The 23267-nt window shown below is 40.2% G+C and overlaps 1 protein-coding gene across 3 annotated transcripts in view; it reads left to right on the plus strand.

Moving 5' to 3' along the window:
* The first annotated feature begins 1988 nt into the window (after positions 1 to 1988).
* Positions 1989 to 23267, plus strand: part of YLPM1 (YLP motif containing 1) — a 76205-nt gene continuing 54926 nt past the window's right edge. For 2 of the 3 annotated variants that reach the window (XM_045448251.1, XM_045448250.1), the window contains exons 1-4: positions 2011 to 3057; positions 12121 to 12357; positions 13510 to 13689; positions 14457 to 15451. In XM_045448251.1, the coding sequence (XP_045304207.1) occupies positions 2182 to 3057; positions 12121 to 12357; positions 13510 to 13689; positions 14457 to 15451 (2288 nt within the window). In that variant the 5' untranslated portion in view covers positions 2011 to 2181. Of the gene's footprint in view, positions 3058 to 12120; positions 12358 to 13509; positions 13690 to 14456; positions 15452 to 23267 lie in introns of all 3 variants that reach the window. The other variant, XM_045448249.1, reaches the window with a different exon arrangement.

A 23267-nucleotide genomic window follows, 5' to 3' on the forward strand; every position in this document is an offset into this window, starting at 1 on the left:
CCCCCCCTGCCCTGTGTGTGTGTGTGTGTGTGTGTGTGTGTGTGTGAGTGAGCATGTGCACTCGCGCTATCTCTGTCTCTCTCAAAATAAATAAACTTTAAAAATAAGTAAATACTCAGAGTTGCCTGGGTGGCTCAGGCGGTTGGGCATCCGACTTCGGCTCAGGTCATGATCTCGCGATTTGTGCGTTCGAGCCCCACGTCAGGCTCTGTGCTGACAGCTCAGAACCTGGAGCCTGTTTTGGATTCTGTGTCTCCCCCTCTCTCTACCCCTCCCATTCTCATGCTCTGTTTCTCTATAATAAATAAACGTTAAAAATTTTTTAAAAATAAGTAAATATTCTTCATAAGATTTGGGTGTTCCCTTTTATTTCTGGTTTGCTAAGCTTTTTAAAAATCATGAATGGCGGGGCACCTGAGTGGCTCAGTCAGTTGAGCGTCCGACTTCAGCTCAGGTCATGATCTCACAGTTCGTGGGTTCAAGCACTGCATCGGGCTCTGTGCTGACAGCTTAGAGCCTGGAGCCTGCTTTGAATTCTGTGTCTCCCTCTCTCTCTGTTCCTCCCCCGTGCCTGCTCTCTCTCTCTCCTTCAAAAACAGATAAAAACATTTAAAAAAAATTAAAAAAAAATAAAAATCATGAATGGATGTTAAATTTTATCATATTCTTTTTCTTCATCTAATGCAATGATCATCTGATATTCTCCTTTAGGCTATTACTATGGTAAATAACTTGTATTTTTATATTTTTCAAAAGAGAATTTCAATAGCAAATATTAAAATTGCAAGTAAGTGGGGTTTATGAGTTGGAGAATGTTCTGTTTCTTTCTTTCTTTCTTTTCTTCTTCTCTTTTTGAGAGATGAAGGGGCACAAGGGCAGGCATCTGACCTGGCCCTAATGTTCTGTTTCTTGATCTGGGTGCTAGTTACAGTGTGATTGGTTTGTGAAAATTCACTAACCTGTACACTTATGATGTTTAATTTAATGTATATATGTTATACTTCAAAAAGTAAAAAGAGAATGAAAAGCTCTCCCCTCTGAAAGATCCTTGGATGCCCCACTTTCTACTCACATCCACCTCCTAAGAGAGGTGAAGATCTGGGTTTGCTAAGATGGAAGAAAGGTCAAATCTTTAAGTGGTGCACGACTGACACACTGACACACTTAGCATTCTCAGAGTTAGGTTCTTCTTTTCTTTCCAGAATTCAGGGTGTATCAGCCCAGTTTTTCAGTAATTCACTCAAGCCAAAGTTGAGTATTTTGCTGACAGATTGGATTATTTTCTAGGTCACCCTCTCTAGACAATCTTTGCATCTGGTTTTTGCTATCTTTGCTTTAGCTGAGATTCCCCAACGTGAATTTTTATGTGTTGAGTTATTCTAAGGAATTCTATTTCTCACCTTTTACAATAACTGCAGATGTTACCTTTCATGTAAGTGTGCAGCATATATTGGTGTAGTCTTACGTTCTGTCTTCAGAATGTTTCTATTCTTCACAGATTCGTTCCTAATTGGAATTTTTGTTAGAACTGAACTGAATCTATTCATTGAATTTGAGGGGAACTGACATCTCTACAATTTTTCCTCTTTTCATTCAGGATCATGGTAAGCCTCTCCATTATTTCAAGTCTAACTTAGCCCCGTCGGATATGATCCTGTATGGTTCTGTAGTTTTCTTCATATAAATTCTACATATTTCTTATGAGAGTTATTGCTACTTGTTTCATGGCATTTTTGTTGTTGTTGAGATTGTTGCTATTGTGAATGGAACCTTTTTTTTTTCCATTCAAAAATGAACCCGTGGAGCGATACGATCTCTACCACCCCTTTCGGCTGTGAGACTCTATGGTTCCTCGATTCTATGAGAACGTTCTACTCGCGCCTACATTATCCGAACCCGAAGGAAGATGGCAACCGAGAGTCTCCAAGCAAAGGGTCGCTCTATCTCGCCTTTGTTCTCCTCTCGGTGGCTACTGCGCAGGCGTAGTCGCCCCAGTGCCGTCCCCGCCTTCCCGGTCGCGGGCCCAGCTCGGTAGCGCCGGCGCACTGGCGCGCTCCGTTTACACGCTCCGGGGCCTGTAGGCGCCGCGAGTTCCGGCTGTCGCCGTCGCCGCCGCAGCTCCTGGAGGTCGGTTGCGACGAGTAACGGCGCCGGGACGAGCCCTGCGCCGCCTTCTCCGATATGTACCCGAATTGGGGCCGGTATGGCGGGAGCAGCCACTATCCGCCGCCGCCGGTCCCGCCGCCGCCACCGCCGGTGGCGCTTCCTGAGGCCTCGCCGGGGCCCGGGTATTCGAGCTCGACGACTCCCGCGGCCCCCTCCTCTTCGGGCTTCATGAGCTTCCGCGAGCAGCACCTGGCGCAGCTCCAGCAGCTGCAGCAGATGCACCAGAAGCAAATGCAGTGCGTGCTCCAGCCCCATCACCTTCCTCCGCCCCCCCTGCCGCCCCCGCCGGTGATGCCGGGGGGCGGCTACGGGGACTGGCAGCCACCGCCGCCACCGATGCCCCCGCCACCTGGGCCGGCCCTCAGCTATCAGAAGCAGCAGCAGTACAAACACCAGATGCTCCACCACCAACGAGACGGGTCTCCTGGTTTGGTTCCCATGGAGCTGGATTCCCCCCCTGAATCTCCCCCTGTACCGCCGGGGTCATATATGCCCCCGTCTCAATCTTACATGCCCCCACCTCAGCCACCACCCTCGTACTATCCCCCGGCCTCGTCTCAGCCCTACCTGCCTCCCGCTCAGCCGTCCCCTTCTCAGTCCCCACCTTCCCAATCCTACCTGGCGCCCACCCCCTCTTATTCTTCCTCTTCCTCCTCCTCGCAATCCTATTTGAGCCATTCCCAGTCCTATTTGCCCCCTTCTCAGGCATCTCCTTCCCGCCCCTCCCAGGGCCATGCTAAATCCCAACTATTAGCTCCACCACCACCGTCCGCCCCTTCTGGGAATAAGACAACTGTCCAGCAAGAGCCTTTGGAGAGTGGGGCCAAGAACAAGAGTGCTGAACAGCAGCAAGCTGCCCCTGAGCCAGATCCCTCAACAATGACTCCACAGGTAAGAAAGCATCTGCCTGAACTGCATCTTTCACCTAGAGGGCCCTAAGTGAGCAGGCCTCAGTGCTTTAACCAGTGCTTAGGCTAATTCCAGCACAATGAGTAGCTAATTTACACTCCAAAGGATTCCTTGAGAGTCAGAAGTCTGACATCCCAGCTTTTCAAGTAGCTAAATGTGGATTATTAAAAGAACAGTTCTTGAAGATGTTCCTAAACACCATGGAGTAGTGAGGTGGGTTAAGAGTTACTTCTCAGATGTATTCTTTGGTTTCCTCTGACTGACCTCCTAGATTTTGTTGCTCTCGCAAAGCGCTTTGTTTTAAAATTGTATTTTAAACTCAAATTTCCATTTGAGAGGCAGCATAAAAAAGAAGCTTCCCAAAGGGCTGATACCTGAAGTGCATATGAACCTTATGGCCAGTTAGCTTCTTTAAAAAGTTATTTAGGGGGCCACTGATAGCTCTCAGCTACGTGAATTACAAGGTGTTAGCAAATGAAGAATGAAGTCATGTTCTAACAGAAGCATCCTAATTATGCTTATAGATACATATGCAATCCATAGGAAGTCTCTTCACCTTTTACCCTTTTGGGAGTATCTTGGTAATTTGAGGAATGGACCCATACATCCTTTTCTCACATCACTTAAAGTTGTAAGATATAGCCAGTTTGCTGCATTGCACTGTTACCATTCACTCCAGAGTAACTGCTGTGGGATGTGGCCAAGGTGGAAAAAAGTTAGTGATATCTCTTCCTTTATGAGAGAGCTGTTCCTCTAAACTTCTTTAAGTGATTCTTCCTACAGAGCAAAGATATCTAGGATAGCAGTAATAAATGAGTTCCTCCCTTAAGAAAAAAGACAGAACTAAAGTAAATATAGATAGATAACTTGTAGATAAGAGTAGATAACTTGTTATGATAACTTGTTACAGATAAGAGTAGATAGCTTGTTATGATTTCTTGAAATAGACACTTTTAGCAATTACTAATCCACCTTAGATTCCCTAATGAAAAAGGAGTCTTTTAATCTACAAGCTGAGATTTACATATAAAAGATTACCAAAAAATAGGGATATGGTACTCTAATTTTGTGGTGGTTTGGCATTAGAAATTAAGAACATAAGTAAGTTGTTTTAAGTTAGCAAGATGTTGTGTTTGGCACATCATCAGGAGAAAACTCTTGTAATGCTGGAGTAAAATAGAAGAAGGGATTCTGTTGGCTTGTACCAAATTAGTACCATCCCACCGGGTTATTTCCCTCAGATTCCTCTATAATAGAGACAACATTCCTGTCCCCCGTTCCCAACCCATTCTGAAATTACCAGTGCTTTTGTTGTCAAACACTGTCAGAGGTAGTCCAAGCCAAAGTACGACGTCTATATCCTCCTGTGGACTAGACAAACGAATTGTTTTTGGAGGGAAAGGAGGAGGAATCAGACCAGTCCTTAATACAAATACCATAAACACTGGTTTCCTGGTTTTGCTTTTCTGCCTTTGTACCCTTGTTTGTATTGAACTTCTTTCAGTGCTTTCAGTATTCATTGCCTCCGGTTTTTTGTGGAGATCCGGGGAAAAAAAGTGGAAGATGACTTGAGAAGTGTGGGGGTCAGACCAAGAAGGACCTTGTAAGCTTGTTTAGGCTTCCTTCCCTCTGTCTAGAATTCATCCCAACTTCCTCAACCCTCTCTCCCTGCTTATATAGTTGTATTGCTTTAAAGGTACATCTCAAATGTCAGGTCTCTTTGAAGCCATCCCTGAGCTCACCCACCTGGTTTGGTTCTGTTTTTCAGATTGTAAGTCCCTTGCAGACAGGGACTATCTCACTCATCTTTTAATCTTCTGTAGCACCTAGGACAGTGCTACAAAGTTGTCATGTTCTAGACTTAGGATACTTTGATTTATTAGATTATAAAGGTTTTCTTCATGCCAGTGCCAGTCTCTTACAATGAACCCTTCTGCACATGTATTATTCTTTGCTTCATACTTTACTTTTGGAATATGTCGTTGGAAATTTTTATGGTGAAAGATTATAAACATACACAAAAGTAGAGACAATGGCATGGTTCCCCCTATATACCCATCGTTCAGATTCACCAACTATCAAGATTTTATCATGTTTACTTCATCTATACTTTTTTATTATTATTGCTGCTGAAATATTTTAAAACAAATCTTAGATCTCATGTTGTTTCATCCCTACATTCTTAGTCATCTTTCATAAAAAAAATGGACCTTTTCTTAGGTAAATACATCATAACACCTACTAAAAGTAGCAACAGTTTCTTTGTATCATCTAATACCTGACCCATTTAGATTTCCCCTATTACCTCATCATACTAACGGAATTTAAAATAATTCTCTGATATCATCCATGTTAAAATTCCCCAGTGGACTCAGTCATGTTTTATTGGTTTGTTCAAATCAGGATCCAATATAGACTCTGTGAAGCAGGATAATTCTTTGTTGTGGAGGGCAGTCTGTGTGTTGTAGGATGTGTAAGCAGCATCTCTGGCCTCTAACTACTAGATGTTGGTAGCAGCCCCCAGTGGGAAACAGAAATGTTTCCAGACATTACTAAATATCCCTTGGGGGTTAACATCACCCTCAGTTGAGAACTCCTGATCTAGACCAGTCTCTTCTATTCTCTTTTTCTATCCCATGCCATTGAATTTGAGAAATCTATCTCAGTGGTCCCGTAGAATGTCCTGCATTCTGGATTTGTCTGCTGTCTCATAGTTTTCCAATCATTTGAGTTGTTGCATTCTCTTTCACAGTTCTGGTAAACTCTGAAAACTTAGGTTTAAGTTCATCTTTCTTTTCGCAAGTGTACTTCATAACCAGAATGGTCCTGTGTGCTTCATTTGCATCCCATCAAGAGACACACAATGCCTGGTTGTCCCACTATTAGTGGTGCCAAGATTGATCGGGAGGAACAGTCTGGTCCCTCCATTGTAAACCTTCCCATCAGTTTTGCCTCTAATGTTTCATCCATTATAGTCTCTGCCTGAGTAAATTATTTCTCCATTAAAGATTATAACGTAATTTTTTTCTGTCATTTCTTCATTTTCTATATGGAATTCTGTAAAGAAAAGCTTTCATAAATTAGGACTATTTAATTAGAAATACGGTTGGTATAGGAAAGACAGGATATGTGCTTGATATGCTTCCATTTAATTTCTAGTTTTCAGAGTAAAGCATTGATGATTTAATGGAATGTATCTTTTTTGAAGCATTAACTTTTCTGTATGTTTAAAGGACTGGCTAGGTAAAGTGCATACTAGCCTTTATTTCATAAATTGTGACTTTATCCTTTTATTCTCAAAACTTATTTAGGTAAAGCTGTTGACTTTGATTAGAATTTTTAGTCATTTATTTAAAATTCAGCTATTTATTGAGTAGCAACTATGTACCAAGTACCTTCCTTAGTTTAGTACCAGAGATGAAATGGTGAAGAAAAATTACATAGCACCTGCCCTCACTGACTTGTTCCAATGGGAAGAACAAGCCATTTAATAGGTAATTATGAGCAGCACAAGGTGCTGTGGAATTGTAAAATATGCCTAAAATATCACTAGACTGTTTGATGAGGAGTGGGAAAAGGTGAGTTTTTTTTTTTTGCTTTTTTGTTTTAAGCTCACCATTGTGTTTACAGTGCCCTGCTCAGGGTCTAGCACATAGTAGGTGAAGAACAAATATTTTTGTAAATGATTGGATATAGCTGAGAGCTGTAACTGAGTTGAAGAAGTTTCCCTTTGTAAGTGATATTTAAGTGAAACCTGAAGAATGAGTGGGAATTATCCAGATAGCATTTAAAGTAAGGCTTACTGAAAGCTCAGGGTGTGAATGGTAGACACAAACCAGATCAGGGTGGGCCTGTGAGGACTTTTGGGAAGTAGGACGACATTGAAGGATTTTATATAGTCAAATGTGACAGATTGGCATTTTTGAGAACTCACTGTGCTTACAATGTGGGGAGTGGAATTGAAAAGATCAAGGGTGATTTAGAGAGAGCACTTAGAATAATCCAGGCAAGAGATAATAGTGGCTTGGACTTGGATGGTAAATAGTGGAGATAGAGACAAGTGGAAAGACTGGAGAACTATTTGTATACTAGAATCTAGTTGGAGATTGAGTAGTAGTGGAAAGGGAGGTGGCAAGGATGATTCCTGAGTTTCTGGAATAGACTTCTAGGTACATGGTAGTCCCATTTACTAATAAAATAGGAAAACCTAGAAGAGGGGGAAGAGCAGGTCTGGGGAGGAGGGGAAAGCATGAGTTTGGTTTTAAACCTACTAAGTTTGAGGTCCTTGAGACACAGGATTCCAAATGGAGATGTCCAATTGGAAGTTAGATACAGGTCTAGAGTCTAGAATCGAGACCTTGGAGACATGATAGACTTGTGAGTCATCAGCATAAAAATGGTATTTGGGGCACAGAAATAACATCATTCAGACATGTCCTCAGTGACTCCAAAAGAAGGGTGTTTTTAGCTCTATTGTAGAAAGGGATAAAACCTGTCTGGACTTCCTAATGAAGCCAAAGCCAAACTAGTGGTCAGTTCTTCTGATTGTTCCATCGTATCAGACAACTCCATCTCACATGGGATGTTAGTTCCTCCTGAGGTCTCCTGAGGAGTGTGTGTAGAGTAAGGATAGAGTTTAAAGGATATTGAGCCTAGCCCCGCAGAGTCTCAGTATCTAGGGGAACCAACAGAAGAAAGACCAAGTGGATAGATGGAAAGTCAGGACAGTGCAGTCCCACGGAAGTGCAAAGAAGACTGTTTCTAGGAGGAGGGAGTGGTCAGCTGTGTCACTACCACTGAGAGGTCAAGCAAGATGAAGACCATGAGTTATCTTTTGCATTTACTGACATGTAGATTATTGTTGACCTTGGCAGGAGCAGTTTCATAGTGACTGAAGCCATATTGCATTGATTTGAGGAGTGATGGAAGGTGAGGAAATGGGGATGGTGAGTATAGACAACTCTTTCAAGAAGTTTGACTGAAGGAGAGAGAGAGAGAGAATGAGGGCAGGAGCTGGAGGAAGAGGTGAAGTAAAGGAGCATTATTTTTTAATTTTTAATTTTTTTAGATGGGACTAAGATTCCTGGAGTAGAATGTGCACTTCAAGAATACTGAAAATAAACACTTTAAATAAATCTAAAAGATGGAAAACCAATTCATTATTTTACCAGATTTCTCCCCACCCCTTGCTTTAGGATGTAAGACATAGGACATTTAGTGTTACAGGCATTTATAATAACCTGGATAGGAAAGGCAACCTTCTAAAATTAATCTCTAAAACATCTCTCTCTCTCTCTTTTCTCTCCCCCTTTCTCTCTCCCTCTCTGTGTCTTTCCTTCCCCTCCCCACCTCACACACTCTCTTGCTTTATACTTCCCTGCTTGGAAAATCATTTAGCACATAGTTCATTACTGTACCAGCAAGTGGTCAGTAAGTGTTGAATAAATTAGCATCTTTTTTGGTAATGATATTTGTGACAAATAGTTCTTACATCCTTTTTAATTGTCTTCGTTCAGTCTCTTCTTGAATGTGACATGTGCAATGATTTTCCTCTACCTATGAAGTAACATCCCATGTGAGATGGAGTTGTCTGATACGATGGAACAACCAGAAGAACTGAGCACTAGTTTGGCTTTGGCTTCATTAGGAAGTCCAGACAGGTTTTATTCCTTTCTACAATAGAGCTAAAAACACCCTTCTTTTGGAGTCACTGAGGACATGTCTGAATGATGCTCATTTGTAGAGCTTTAAAAATGTGCCAAAGCCTAGTCCTAAGATTGAATTAGATCTGGCTTCTGGTTATTGTGTTCATATGAAGTAGAAATTGAAATTGACCTACAATGCATGCTATCAGTACATCAACAACTACTCAAGGTCCAACAAGGTTCTTTTTTTTTTTTTTTTTTTTTAAGGTTTATTTATATTGAGAGAGACCGTGAGTGGGGTAGGGGCAGTGAGAGAGAGAGAGAGAGAGAGAGAGAGAGAGAGAGAGAGAGAGAGAGAGAATCCCAAGCAGGCTCCATACTGACAGCACAGAGCCCAGAGTGGGGCTTGATCTTGCAAACTGAGATCATAACCAGAGCCAAAATCAAGAGTCAGATGCTTAAGTGACTGAACCACCAAGGTGCCCCTCCAGCAAGGTTCTTCACCCTAGACTAGGTCTAGGAAACATTGATAATAAGATGGGTATAAATTGATTTAGAATCTAGGTCTTGTACAGTCTGTAGCTATTGGCTTCTAGTTGATGTAAGGTGGTTTGCGTCTTTGTATCTTTTAGCGATGCTTTCAAAGCAACTAAAAACTAAAGGAAACTTTTAACTTCTGCTTGAAAGAGACTGTTTATTAATATTTTTAAGCTGAAAGATAAGACTGTTGCTGTTTTCATCAAATAGTGGAAGAAAGTTGAAAATGTTTTAATGGTACATTATTGTCACCTGCATGGTCAGTGTCCTGTTTTTTTGTTTTGTTTTTATGTTTAATAGGATGAGTAATTATATCCCTGGAGCTGATGATTATGTGCATGGTAATTAAAAACAGAAAGGCCCAATCATGACCCAGACTGCAAGATGTAGTTAGTGAGATGGAATTTATTCTTCCCGATGGTTTGAAGCAAGGTTCAGGTCATAGAAAGGAGTGGCCTAGAAGGGAAGTCTTCATTTGATCAATAACCATTTATTGACGTTCTCCTGTGCTCCAGCAGTATGTGTAAGCACCAGATAGGATATAAGAAAAACATGAGACAACTCTCTCCCAAGAAAATTCTATTCTGTGAGTGAAAAAACAGATAACAAAACATTATGTTTAGTGAGAAAAGAGTATATATTATGTATATATTTTATGCATCTTGTTTGCATGTGGGAAATTAAAGAGGATGTACAATAAAATATTAACAATGTAGGAAATCCTGGTTATCCAAAGATGATGAATTCCCCTGAATCTAAGGAAAATGAATCCATTTAACACAGGAACCAAAAGTTTATTGTAAAAAGTAAAAAATTTGACTTGGAACACAATCTTAAAAAACAAAGCCCAAAATCATAAGAAATAGGTGAGTCTTTTTTTTTTTTTATTGTTTATTTATTTTGAGAGAGAGGGAGAGAGAAAGTGTGAGCAGGGGAGGGGCAGAGAAAGGGAGAGAGAGAATCTCAAGCAGGCTCCACTCTCAGTGCGGAGCCTGATGCAGGGCTCAGTCTCACGAACTGAAATCAAGAGTCAGACACCCAAATGACTGAGCCACCCAGGCACCCTAGGAATAGCTGAGTCTTAGAATGAACAAAGACTGGTGTTGATTTGGTTTCTGTACTATAATTTTTGTGACAAAGTCGTATGGCAGTATTATATATCATCTTGTATTTTGGTTTTGGATATGTTGAAAAAAATGTAGGGGTTTATCAATTTTCCCAGGAGCTGTTTTCAACCTTTAATATTCATGTCCTTCTCTTTTGCAGTTCTTATTCTAAAAAATGTTTTGGTTGTAATTGACAGGACTTAGGCTAGATCCTCAACTGTCAGTAATGAGTTCCAAAGTTCTCCAACATCACTTTCGTAAAATCCTGCACCTTTATAATTATAGTAGAAATGCATGCTGTTGTTAATTATGGAAGTATAAAGGGTATTACATTAGTGAATATTTTAGTGTTACGACAACTTTTTTCCTTATGCAACCTTGTAACCATAGGGAGTTATATAATGAATACTGGGAAAATGAAGATCCTGTAGTTATGTCTGCGTGGTGAGATTTTTTATTGATTTTAATTCATCAGTTACTGCTTATTTGTACAGTTGATTCTCCTTATTTGTGTTGCCAGGAACACTGGCAAAAAAGTGACCAAGAACATTGAATTAATGAATACTAAACCACTGCTCCCAGGGGAAATACAGGGTTAGGTTCCTATGAGCTTTTGGTCTCATGTTCACCAACCAGTTAATACATAACCTTGTTTTATATGTGTTCCTGTTTAATGACACCTTATTTAATGTATATTGTTGATTAACATTGAACTCACAGCCAATAGCACTATAACACATGGGTGTGAATGAAGTTAGTATCTACAACAGATTTTCTGTATTAAACACATCAGTCACAGCTTTCTTGCACTTAGGAACACTAGACAGCACACCACACTATACTTGGGGCCATTTTAAACAGCAAAATCACCAACAAAAAGCACAGAAATCTGAAAAATGTGGTCCTCAGTAGACCATGAAAAGGACACTTATTTACAGTATGAGAGCCAAACAAAAAGGCAGAGCATGGCCTTGTTCTGTCACAGCAGGAAATGTGCAAGGCAGGCAACTCAGATTTTTCACTGCTCTGCCACGCATGTCCACAAATGACAGCCAAAGATTCCTGAGTATTGATTTTGGAGTTAGAAATAAATTTTAGCAAGTGGGCAAATTTGCAAATATGGAAGCCATGAATAATGAGGATCAGGTGTATTTTCTAATTATTTCTGCATTAAACTTGTTTTTGTTGTAACTTTTTTAAAGTGGAAGCATAAAACAAGCTTCCAGAAAATTGAATTATTGGAAGTATAATTTGGAAGACAAAGCTGAGACTTTTAAAATAAATAGCATTCTAAAACACAGTATATTCTCATTTATGTGTATATAACTGGGATATAACAGGTGTTTAAAAGAGAGAAGAGCACTGGAGAGAGAGAAGGCAGAGAAGAGACAGAACTACTTGGTTATATTCATTAACTACAAGACTCCTTGATAAATCCACACCAAGTAATGGCAGATTAAAAACAAGCAGCTGTGAATATTGAAAGCATTTATCAAAAAGACTGCTCTCACTTCCAAAAGCGTATGTGTTGAGAGAGTAGAGAAGTATGTTGAATTAATATATTTGCTTAACTTAAATGTGTAAATTTAGAGGAGGAATGGAAAGATCTTGTGTACTTATGTGCCTTTCTCAGTCCAGCTTTGCCTTTTCTTACATATAGACCTGTGAACACAGATACCAATGCAGGTCTCTGTCAACACCGAGTTTCAGATATGTAGGATTGTTAATTACAATTCTTAAAATGGCTTCTGTTGTAGGAACAGCAACAGTATTGGTATCGACAGCACCTGCTTAGTTTGCAGCAGAGGACAAAAGTACATTTGCCAGGACACAAAAAAGGTCCTGTCCTAGCAAAGGATGCCCCCGAGCCAGTAAAAGAAGAAGTTACAGTACCTGCCACCAGTCAAGTACCAGAACCCCCTTCATCTGAGGAGCCCCCGTTACCACCTCCTAATGAGGAGGTGCCACCTCCTCTCCCACCTGAGGAACCCCAGGTAACCATAAAATTAATTACTTGGTGTTTACTAAATTATTCAGCTTTTTTTCCTGATTCATTTATATATACCTTTGTCAAAACGGATATATGTTTTTATGTATGTTTTTTTTTTTGTTTTTTTTCAACGTTTATTTATTTTTGGGACAGAGAGAGACAGAGCATGAACGGGGGAGGGGCAGAGAGAGAGGGAGACACAGAATCGGAAACAGGCTCCAGGCTCTGAGCCATCAGCCCAGAGCCCGACGCGGGGCTCAAACTCACGGACCGCGAGATTGTGACCTGGCTGAAGTCGGACGCTTAACCGACTGCGCCACCCAGGCGCCCCTGTATGTTTTTTTTTTAAGTACATGTAGAATTCTGTTATGGAATAATCAGATGAATGCCTGATCAAGTTTAGAAAAGGCATTTTTTTCATGGTTTCAGTGAATAAAGAATTAGACACTCTTCTGAACTGAGAGTCTCTAAGGACTAACGGGCTACCAGGGTGTTTTCATACTGGCAGCACAGGGCAGTAGTTAAGAGCTTCAGCTTCTGTTGTCAGACTGCCCAGGCTGTAGTCGAGGCACTGCCACTTGCTGGTGGTGACTCTGCACAAGTTAGTTAACTGTTCTGTGCTGTAATTTCCTCATCTGCAAAATGGGTGGTAGCTATCTTACAGAGCTGTTGAAGCATGAAATGTGATAATCCTTGTCACTTAACATATTAACTGACACATGGAAAGTTCTCACTTTGATCCAAAGGCACCTTTTCTCCCAGAGGCCATGTGGAAACTTTATTGAGCCATAATGAGTACATTGTCATCTATTGGTGAAAAGTGGCTAACGTGAAAAAGGTTTCTCCTAGAGGGCAAAGGACATAGCTGTAAATTTGCTTTTTGGGGGAAATGATCGCCCTCCTTAGGGACAGCGGGATGGATTATTATTCCAATGAAGACTGTGGAATTTATAAACTCCTTTGTATTAGTGTTTGTAACCCGTAGTCTAAATAGAGCCAGGTCTTTTATCTAAACATAAAATAGCTTTTCTCAGTCAGCCAGGGTTGTAGGGGTTCTGGACTTTATAGTATACTACTTTGTAAAATATTCAGGTTTCTTGTTAGTTTGGTTGCTGATTTGTTACTTACATAAGAATATATTTTCTCTTAACTGTAGTCTGAAGACCCGGAAGAAGATGCCCGGTTGAAACAGTTGCAGGCCGCGGCAGCACACTGGCAGCAGCACCAACAACACCGAGTCGGCTTCCAGTATCAGGGGATAATGCAGAAGCACACTCAGTTACAGCAGATCCTGCAACAGTACCAGCAGATTATACAGCAGCCGCCGCACATGCAGGCAAGTGCTTCGTCCGCTGACACGTGGGAAGTTGCCCCAAGTCATTTAAAGGAGTTGTTATTCCTGAGAGAGATTTAAGTATGAAGAAGGAAGGATGTTAAATACTGACAAATAGATGTTTCCAAGGAGGGCCCAGGTAGTTAGCTAGCTGTCACATCACCAGGGATTTGGGAAGTATGGTTTTATGGAAATGCTCTTGGGGTGGGGCAGGTATAGTGGAGTCTTCTGGTCATGTCAGCCCAGGTGGATGTTAGAGCACTGTTGCTGAGGATCTTAAGAGCCAGAGATTCTTACCAGGTAGCTTCAGGTTGCCTACAAATCACTACAGTGACAGACAAGCCAAAATCCATCAGAAAGATCAAAGCAACCACCATAAAAACCTAAGGAAATACACCATAAAAGATACTTGTTTTTCTTGTATCTTGAAGATACAAACTTGTGTCTGTGTGTCTATAATAATGGATCATTTCTCAAGTTCTTAAAATGATCCACGGTAATATTAAAAACCTGAAAAGTAATTATTGCTGAGATAGGTGTTTGCTTTGGTATTTAGTTGGTTATCAGCATCTCGGTGATAACGTACAGAAACGAGTCAAAGGAAGAAAGATCATCACTGAAGAGATGTAAGAAGCTTATCCTTAGTGTCCCAAAGCCTCTAGGGTTTTAATTTCCTAAGACTTCAAATGCCCTGGATTCATTAATATTTTAACTTTTGGTGAATTCTCCTCTATGAATGTCTTGAATAATTGTTACCCCTTTATTCGTAGACCATGTCTGTAGACGTGCAGCTGCGGCATTATGAGATGCAGCAGCAACAGTTTCAACATCTCTACCAAGAGTGGGAGCGGGAGTTTCAGCTGTGGGAGGAGCAGCTCCATTCTTATCCTCATAAAGATCAGCTTCAGGAGTATGAGAAGCAGTGGAAAACATGGCAGGGACATATGAAAGCGACTCAGACCTATCTCCAGGAGAAAGTCAATTCATTTCAGAACATGAAGAACCAGTATATGGGGAACATGTCAATGCCACCTCCTTTTGTTCCATATTCTCAGATGCCTCCACCTCTACCAACAATGCCCCCTCCGGTATTGCCTCCATCATTGCCACCACCAGTGATGCCCCCTGCCCTGCCTGCTTCAGTGCCACCGCCTGGCATGCCCCCACCTGTGATGCCACCTTCTCTCCCAACCTCCGTGCCCCCACCTGTGATGCCTCCATCTCTCTCTTCTGCAGGGCCCCCACCGGTTCTTCCCCCACCTTCCCTCTCTTCTGCAGGGCCCCCACCGGTTCTTCCCCCACCATCTCTCTCCTCAGCGGCACCTCCACCTGTCCTGCCCCTCCCACCATTGTCTTTAGCCACACCTCCTCCAGGATTACCTCCCCCTGGGGTTCCACAAGGGATACCTCCTCAGTTAGCAACGGCCCCAGTTCCACCCGCCTCCAGTTCTCAGAGTTCACAGGTTCCAGAGAAACCTAGACCAGCACTGCTTCCCACTCCTGTGTCTTTTGGTTCAGCCCCACCCTCAACCTACCATCCTCCACTGCAATCAGCTATTAGCCCATCAGAGCAAGTGAATTCTAAAGCCCCTCTGAGCAAGTCTACTCTGCCATATAGTTCGTTCTCATCTGAGCAAGGACTTGGGGAGTCTTCAGCTGCTCCATCTCAGCCAATCACTGCAGTCAAGGACATGCCAGTGAGGTCAGGTGGACTGCTTCCAGATCCTCCTAGAAGCAGTTACTTGGAAGGCCCAAGAGGCCCAAGGTAGGTCTGCCTTTGTTTGGATGATTGGTTGGTTTGGCTTGGCTTTTTTGTTGATTTAGGCTGGGTAGGCCTTGGTATAAAAAGCTTTTTTTATATGATTTTTATATTCTCTCTGTACTTTTATATATATTCCTGGTTTACAATTAATGTTAGTGTTGTTCACTTACTCGATGTGACATAATAAAATCTAGAAATAGTAACATGCCCCATTTCTTTGATGTCACTGCTTTTATTCTATATGTAAAGATTATAATTCAGGGTGAACGTCATGTTTCAGAGTAATGCTTACCAATTTTTTATTGACCTTTTAGCTGTAAAAGTAATATTTATTAAATTTATCTTTTTTTTTAATTTGACAAATAACTGAATTGGTAACTTCTCTTTGTTAGATAATATGCTAGCTGTTGGAGATAAAAATGAATAAGCCAATATTCTAGTGAAATAAAGCAACAAAATTTAGTGTAAGGGTAAATAGGACTTTTATCCATTTGCTCAGCAAATATTGATTCCTGCTCTGTGCTTATGGCAGTGAATATAATAGAACAGACAAATCCCTGCCCCCACGGAGCTTATTTCCTGTATATTTCACTTAATCTGGGAGATATTTTCCTTTTGTCTGAACCACATTTTTATTTAGAAAAAGCACACAGAAAAATTAACTAGTAGTTTCTGAGTTTCTTCTTTGCTTTTTAGAAAGTGTTAAATTCATTTTTTCAAGTTTATAGAAGTGTATTCTTCTACCCAAGTTGACCTAAATGTTAATTTTCCTATAGAAAAACATTTTGAATCGTATTTTTTCCAATTGAAAATTGTGATAGAAATACATATTCCTTATACCAAATCTAGATAGTACAGAAAAATATTTTAAAAAGTAAGTCCCCTAATTTCACCATTTAGAAACAATAATTTAAAAACATATACATCAGAAAAATTCGATCGTACTGAGTATGTTGTCTTGTCAACGTGCTCTTTCCACTTAGTATGTTGATTCATTTTTCACCTCAGGGTCAATGTATCTACATTATCATTTTTAATTTAAACTTAATTTCAGCCTTTGGAAACAAAATATATCATTTGTTCCCCAAATTTGTAACTCTGAAAACAACATGGTGCAAAACTCCATCCAAAGTCAAAGCTATTTAGAGGCGAGGCAACTCCACCATATAAGGTGTTGACAGTTTTCTAGACAGTTTATTTCTTACATTAAACCTAAATGTGTTGCTGTAACTACTACCTGTTCTAGATCTGCCACTTTGGTGCAACACATAATTAACACGAGTTCCTCTGGGTACCAGAAGCCTTGCCAGAGGCTTTACATATGTTATCTCATGGAATCTTCTCAGCAGCCTGTGGACTAGGCAGGTTCATACCCTACATTTACCCTTTACAGACTGGGACTGAGCAGTTTGAGTAATTTGTTCAATATCACGTAACTGGGAAAGTAGAGCCTGAGTCCACACCCAGTGGGAGCAGAGTCCGGAGAGTCCCCAAAGTGAAAGCACTATTAGTTAAGCCCTGTGTTTCATGCCATGATTCAGTGATATTCATACTGTCAGTGATTACAAGTGCATTTTGTAGTCTTGATTTATTTGGAATGTGTAACTTTTTAATTTGTATTCTTACTTATCTCTTGGATTAAGCATTGCCTTTTAGATCTGGTGACTAATTTGCTATCAGAAAAGTACATTCTTAACACCTTGTGAAACAGATTTCCTGCTCTCTTTTTTTCTCTCACATTAATATTTTCTGTCTTGCCTACCAAATCTTGTTGTAAATTTAGCACCTATTTTAAGTTTTTTCTTGCCTTAAGTTACCTTAATAATTTCAGTGCTAGGAGGATCTTAGCAACTATCTAGTGCAGTATCTCCTCTGTAGCAACTCGTATATGTGCTGCATATGGTGCTGTCATCCTGGGTCTTGCACCTGTTATTATTACTTCTTATTACCTGATTTATTCTTCTCCGTGATCTCATGAAGTAAACATAGGCAGGAAGCTGAGATTTGGAGAGGTTATAAATGAATTGCCTCAGATGACGTAGCTAGTAAATGGTTGAGATAGAATTAGAATCCAAGGCCTTCTGATCCACATTTAAGTTCATTTTACTTCCTGTGACAAGTGGTTGATGGCCTCTGATTAAACACTGGCACTGTGATCAGGCGTACCACTATATAAGGTGTTGACAGGTTTGGGGGAAGTTTATTTATATTGAGTGAACCTGAGTGTGTTGCTGTCACTTCTGCCTGTTGACTCGATCTGCCTTTGTGGTGCAACACATAATGAATTACCCTGTCCCCCTACTATAGTGTGTCCCTACAGTTATTTAAACGCCACGCTCTTGTCTCCCCGATCCTGCCTTACCTGCTCTTCTCTGCCGTCACATAAACTCAGATTCTTCTTTTCTTTTCACACTAACATTGGTTCTAGCCTCCACCTGCTACGTTGTTCATTGTCTTGCGAAGGGCCTTTGGTCAGTCTCCTTCAGAACAAACACTTCAGATGCAGGGAGCCATAGAACCCATTACCAACTTTGCTATGAAGAACATAAATGGATAACTAAACAAATTGCTTTTGTTGGTCCTCACTCTCACAGCGTTGGCTTATGTTGAGCTTAATTAACACCCATTTGGCTTCCCCGGTCTTTTTCACATTAGCTGTTATTAAACCAGGTCTCTCTCATCCTGAACTTGTGCAGTTTTCGTTTTGTTTTGTTTTTCTCTTTTTCTAAGACTTGGTTTTTACATGTCATCTGGTTAGGTTTGGGCCAACATTCTGGCCTGTTGAAATCTTAAGAAACATTGATTACATTGCTTTTAGATGTATGTTCCGCTCCAGCTTTTTCGCCTGCAGCTTAGATAAGGATGGCTTTTTTTGTTGTTGTTTTTGAATTGGATCCTGCTCACATCTACCCTGTTTTTAAAACCTTCCCCCAGTCTAGCTTATGTCATTTCCATTTCTATTATTCTTCTGCTTTTGCTCTCTCGGCTCATATTGAGTGTAGTTTGTGACTATTTCCCAAGCATAGTTCTTTTTTCTCTTGTGTAACTAAGTAAAAACAACATATATCAGTGGAAACTGGTGAATGAAAGAGAATGAGGTAGAAATAATCCACACTATTAAGGAAACTTGTGAATTTTTCTTACTAGTTGAATCCAGAGTTTGCTATAAACACATAACTGATACGGTAAGCCACTCTGTTTTGCCTTGTTTTTTTTTTTAACACAGCTGGGTAGAAAAACAAGAATGCAGAACACAGATAACTGATTTACCAATAACACACTATTGAAATAACACACGATTAAGGGGTGCCTGGGTGGCTCAGTCAGTTAAGTGTCTGGCTCTCAGTTTCAACTCAGGTCATGATCTCACGGTTTCGTGGGTTCAAGTCCCACATTGGGCTCTGTGCTGGGAATACAGACCCTGCTTGGGATTCATTCTCTCTCTCTCTGTCTCTCTGTCTCTCTCTCCCCATCTCTCTGTCTCTCTCTGCCCCTTCCCCACTCACACTGTCTCTGTCTCTCTCGTAAATAAATAAACTTAAGAGAAGTTTTAAATAACACACTGTTAAGATAGAGTTTTTGCAAAATCCAGATTTAGGCTGCTGTTTAAAAAAACTGAAGGTTTCCAAAAGGCAAGTGATAGACCTGCATCATGTGTAAATATCATACTACATTGTTGAGCATCTGGAGCAGCTATTTTGAAATTGTGTGTATGTGTGTGTATTGTTGGATTCATCAAGTCTTCTAGAAGACTGCCCTGCTCCAAGAATCTATTAGGTCAGTGGATGTTGGTTTCCTAGAACCTTTTATTTTTCAATCGTAAAACTTATTTATTGAAGAGTAACATACAGAGATGTGCACAATCCTGGGTGTGCAGCTTAGTGAATTTTGACAAAGGAAACACACTCATGTTACAGTACTGAGATCAAAAAATAAAAATTACTGGTGTCTGAAAAGTCCTCCTCATGCCCCTTCTGATTTTCCCTTGCCCCAAAGATAATCACTGTACTGATTTTTTATGCCATAGATTAGTTTTGCCTGTTTTTGAAGTTTGTATAAATGGAATCATACTGTACATACTCGGTGGAGTCTAGCATCTTTCACTCGACATTATGTTATTGTGAGGTTTATCCATGTTTGTGTAGCTGTAGTTTGTTCATTCCCATTGCTTTACAGTATTTTGTTGTATGAATTTACCACAGTCTATCTGTTTTCATAGTGATAGTCATTTAAGTTTTTTGGTTATTATGAAGAATGCTGCTTTGTGTCTTTTGGTGTTGTATGTGTCCCTTTAGGTGCATCTGTGTGTGTGTGTGTGTGTGTGTGTGTGTGTGTGTGTGTGTGTATTTAATTTTGTTTAGAAATATACAAAGGATTGGAATTACTTGATCATGGGGTATGTGCGGTCCTGCTTTGGTAGATGTTGTCAAACAGTTTTCCAAAGTGATTGTATCCATTTATATTCTCACCAGCAGGTTTTTTGTGTTCCAGTTTTTTGGGGTTTTTTGTTTGTTTGTTTTTTGCATCCTCATCAACACTTGGTATTATTAAAATTTTAAATTACAGTAATCTTGGTGGATGTCTAGTGGTATTGTACTATGGCTTTAATTTGTATTTCCCTGATGACAAATGAGGTTAACTTCTTTTTCCATTTGATTATTGTTAAGTTGGATTTCCTCTTTAACAAGATGCTTATTGAAATCTTTTCCCCATTTTTCTATCGGGTTATGATTTTTTCTTACTGATTTGTAGGAGTTCCTTATGTACACGAGATAGCATCCTGTGTCTAGATTGTCTTGACTGTTTTCTCATTGTGCAGTCCTTTTTCTTATCTTCAGTATGCCAAAAAAAGTATCACCTAGATCCAGTGGGCCATTTTTATTTTTGAAATTTTAAAGTAATTTTACAAATAATGTACAGAAGTAACAAAGGGATAGTGAAAAACTGCTTATTCAAAATTTTAATAAAAATTTTAGAAGAGCAAAACCCTGCATCAGGTAAATTTTGGCACAAAACATAAACATAAAAGATGAAATAATCCTGTCACTTATTCTTCTGGCAAAGCAGAATGGTCCAGGTTCTTGGCACAAAATATTATGTGGTGACATCCTTGCAGTTTAATAACTATGTGGATGATAGTACTACATTTCCTTTCTGTCCTTAGAAATATATTGTTCATTCATCGAATCTTGAATTTGAGAATATTCATCTAGGATACTGTCATCTGAGGACTTACAGTTGGAGATTTTATTTACATGATCAATGTCACATCTTTATTAGAGCTTAGTAGAGTCCTTCTGTCTCTGTGTTTATTTTTTGATTTGGACACAGCTTTCTCTCTCACTTTTCTCTGCTGTTATAGTCAGGAAATGAAAAATTTTTAATTCTCAATTGTACTCAGTGAAGTCTAAAAGTAGGCTGTAATATTTTGAGCAATACAAAGCGGGGTGAGGTGACAACTTATTTCACTTTTGCCTCATCTTTAGGCGAGTCCATCATTCCTTCATTGTCTTTGTATTTTAATCTTCTTTAGCATAGGTGGGGATAATTGATAAGTAATGATGAGTAATGATTTTGAGGGTAAGGAAATTGCAGAATACTTTAAGATTCAGAGAAAAAGTCACTTAGGATCCCATAATGTGTCTTAGATTTATGAAAGGTTCTAATGGACCCATATAGTAATTGCAAGATAATGTAAGTTTCATTCTGTTTTTTAAGGAGTAAATTTTCTTTGTTCTTGGGGAAGCCTATGAGAGAAAAGTCACAAAGTTTCAGTCCTTATGATGGAGCTGTTTATTTTTTATTTTTTAAAAGTTTTTATTTAAATTCTAGTTAGTTAACATGCAGTATAATATTAGTTTCAGGTGTACAATGTGGTGATTCAACACTTTCATACACCACCCGGTGCTCATCACAAGTGCACTCCTTAATCCCCATCACCTATTTAACCCATTCCGCACCCACCTACCCTCTGGTAACCATCAGCTCGTTCTGTGTATTTGAGTCTGTTTCTTGGTTTGCCTTTCTTTTTTTCTTTTTGCTCGTCTGTTTTGTTTGTTAAATTCCACATATGAGTGAAATCATATGGTATTTGTCTTTCTCTGGCTGACTTATTTTGCTTAGCATGGTACTCTGTAGCTCCATCCACTTCATTGCAAATGGCAAGATTTCATTCTTTTAATAGTTGAGTGATATTCTGTTATATGGACACACACACACTACAACTTCTTTATCCATCTATTGATGGACCTTTGGACATTTGGGCTCTCTCCATAGTTTGGCTATTATTGATAATGCTGCTATAAACATTGGGGTGCATGTACCCCTTTGAATATGTTTCAGTATTTTTGTATTCTTTGGGTAAATACCTAGCAGTGCAATTGCTGGATCACAAAGTAGTTCTATTTTTAACTTTTTGAGGACCTGCCATACACTTTTCCACAGTGGTTGCACCAGTTTGCATTCCCACCAGTAGTGTAAGAGGGTTGCCCTTTCTCTGCATCCTCACCAACACCTGTTGTTTCTTGTGTTGTTGAGTTTAGCCTCTCTGACAGGTATGAGTATAATAGAACTATTAAAAAAACAAACAAACAGATCTTGGGGCACCTGGGTAGCCCAGTTGGTTAAGCATCTGACTCTTGATTTTGGTCAGGTCATGATTTCATGATTCGTGGGTTTGAGCCCAGCACTGGGCTCTGCACTGACAGTGCAGAGCCTGCTTGGGATTATCTGTCTTTTCCTCGCTCTCTGCCTTCCCCCCCACCTTGTGTACACGTGCGTGTGATCTCTCAAAACAAACAAACGAAACCTTAAAAAAAAAAAAAATAACAGTTCTAAAACTAGGATCTGAACCCAGAGGGAACCCCAAGGGTTAATGGTGTCTTTTCTTTTTTTTCTTTTTTTTGGTGAGAGAGTGTGCATGTGTGTGTGCACATGCAAGGTGGATGGGGGAGCAGAGTGAGAGAGAATCTTAAACAGGCTCCATGCCCAGCACCCAGTAAGGAGCCCAATGCAATGCAGGGCTCCAACTCATGACCCTGAGATCATAATTTCAGTCAGAATCAAGAGTCAGATGCTTAACGGCTTAACCAGCTGAGCACCCAGATGCCCCTGGTGTCTTTTTATTTTTTATTTTTTTAATGTTTATTTAATTTTGAGAGACAGAGAGAGAGAGCAGGGGAGAGGCAGAGAGAGAGGGAAACACAGAATCCGAAGCAGAGCTTCAGCATCCGAATCTGAGCTGTCAGCACAGAGCCCAACGTGGGGCTTGAATGCATAAACTGTGCTTTCATGACCTGAGCTGAAGTCAGATGCTTAACCGAGACACCCAGCCGCCCGTGGTGTCTTTTGATTAATAGAAATTCTTGATTTTAATTTAGCAGTCCAATTTATCGATCCGTTTTTCTTTTATGGTTAGTACTTTTTTGTGTCCTGTTTGAGAAATCTTTGTTTACCCCAAGGCCATAAATATATTATCCTATTTTATCTTCTGTCTCGTTTTACCCTTTATTTTTAAATCAACAATCCGTATAGGATTGATTTATTTGTTAATGAGGTATGAGGTAAGGATCATGGTTTATTATTTTTCATATGGCTGTCTAGTTGACCCCAGCCCATCTTTTCCTTACTACTTCATGCTGTCTTCTTCATGGTGAGTCAAATGGCCATATGTATGGATTTGTTTCTAGACTCTATCATTGTACCAGTGTCATACTGTTTTAATTACTGTAGCTTTAGGGGCGCCTGGGTGGCTGTCAGTTAGGTGTCTGACTCCTGATTTTGGCTTACAGTTCATGGGATCGAGCCCTGCATCAGGCTC

The sequence above is a fragment of the Leopardus geoffroyi genome, chromosome B3 (assembly GCF_018350155.1).
Source record: "Leopardus geoffroyi isolate Oge1 chromosome B3, O.geoffroyi_Oge1_pat1.0, whole genome shotgun sequence".
In the NCBI taxonomy this organism is placed as follows: domain Eukaryota; kingdom Metazoa; phylum Chordata; class Mammalia; order Carnivora; family Felidae; genus Leopardus; species Leopardus geoffroyi.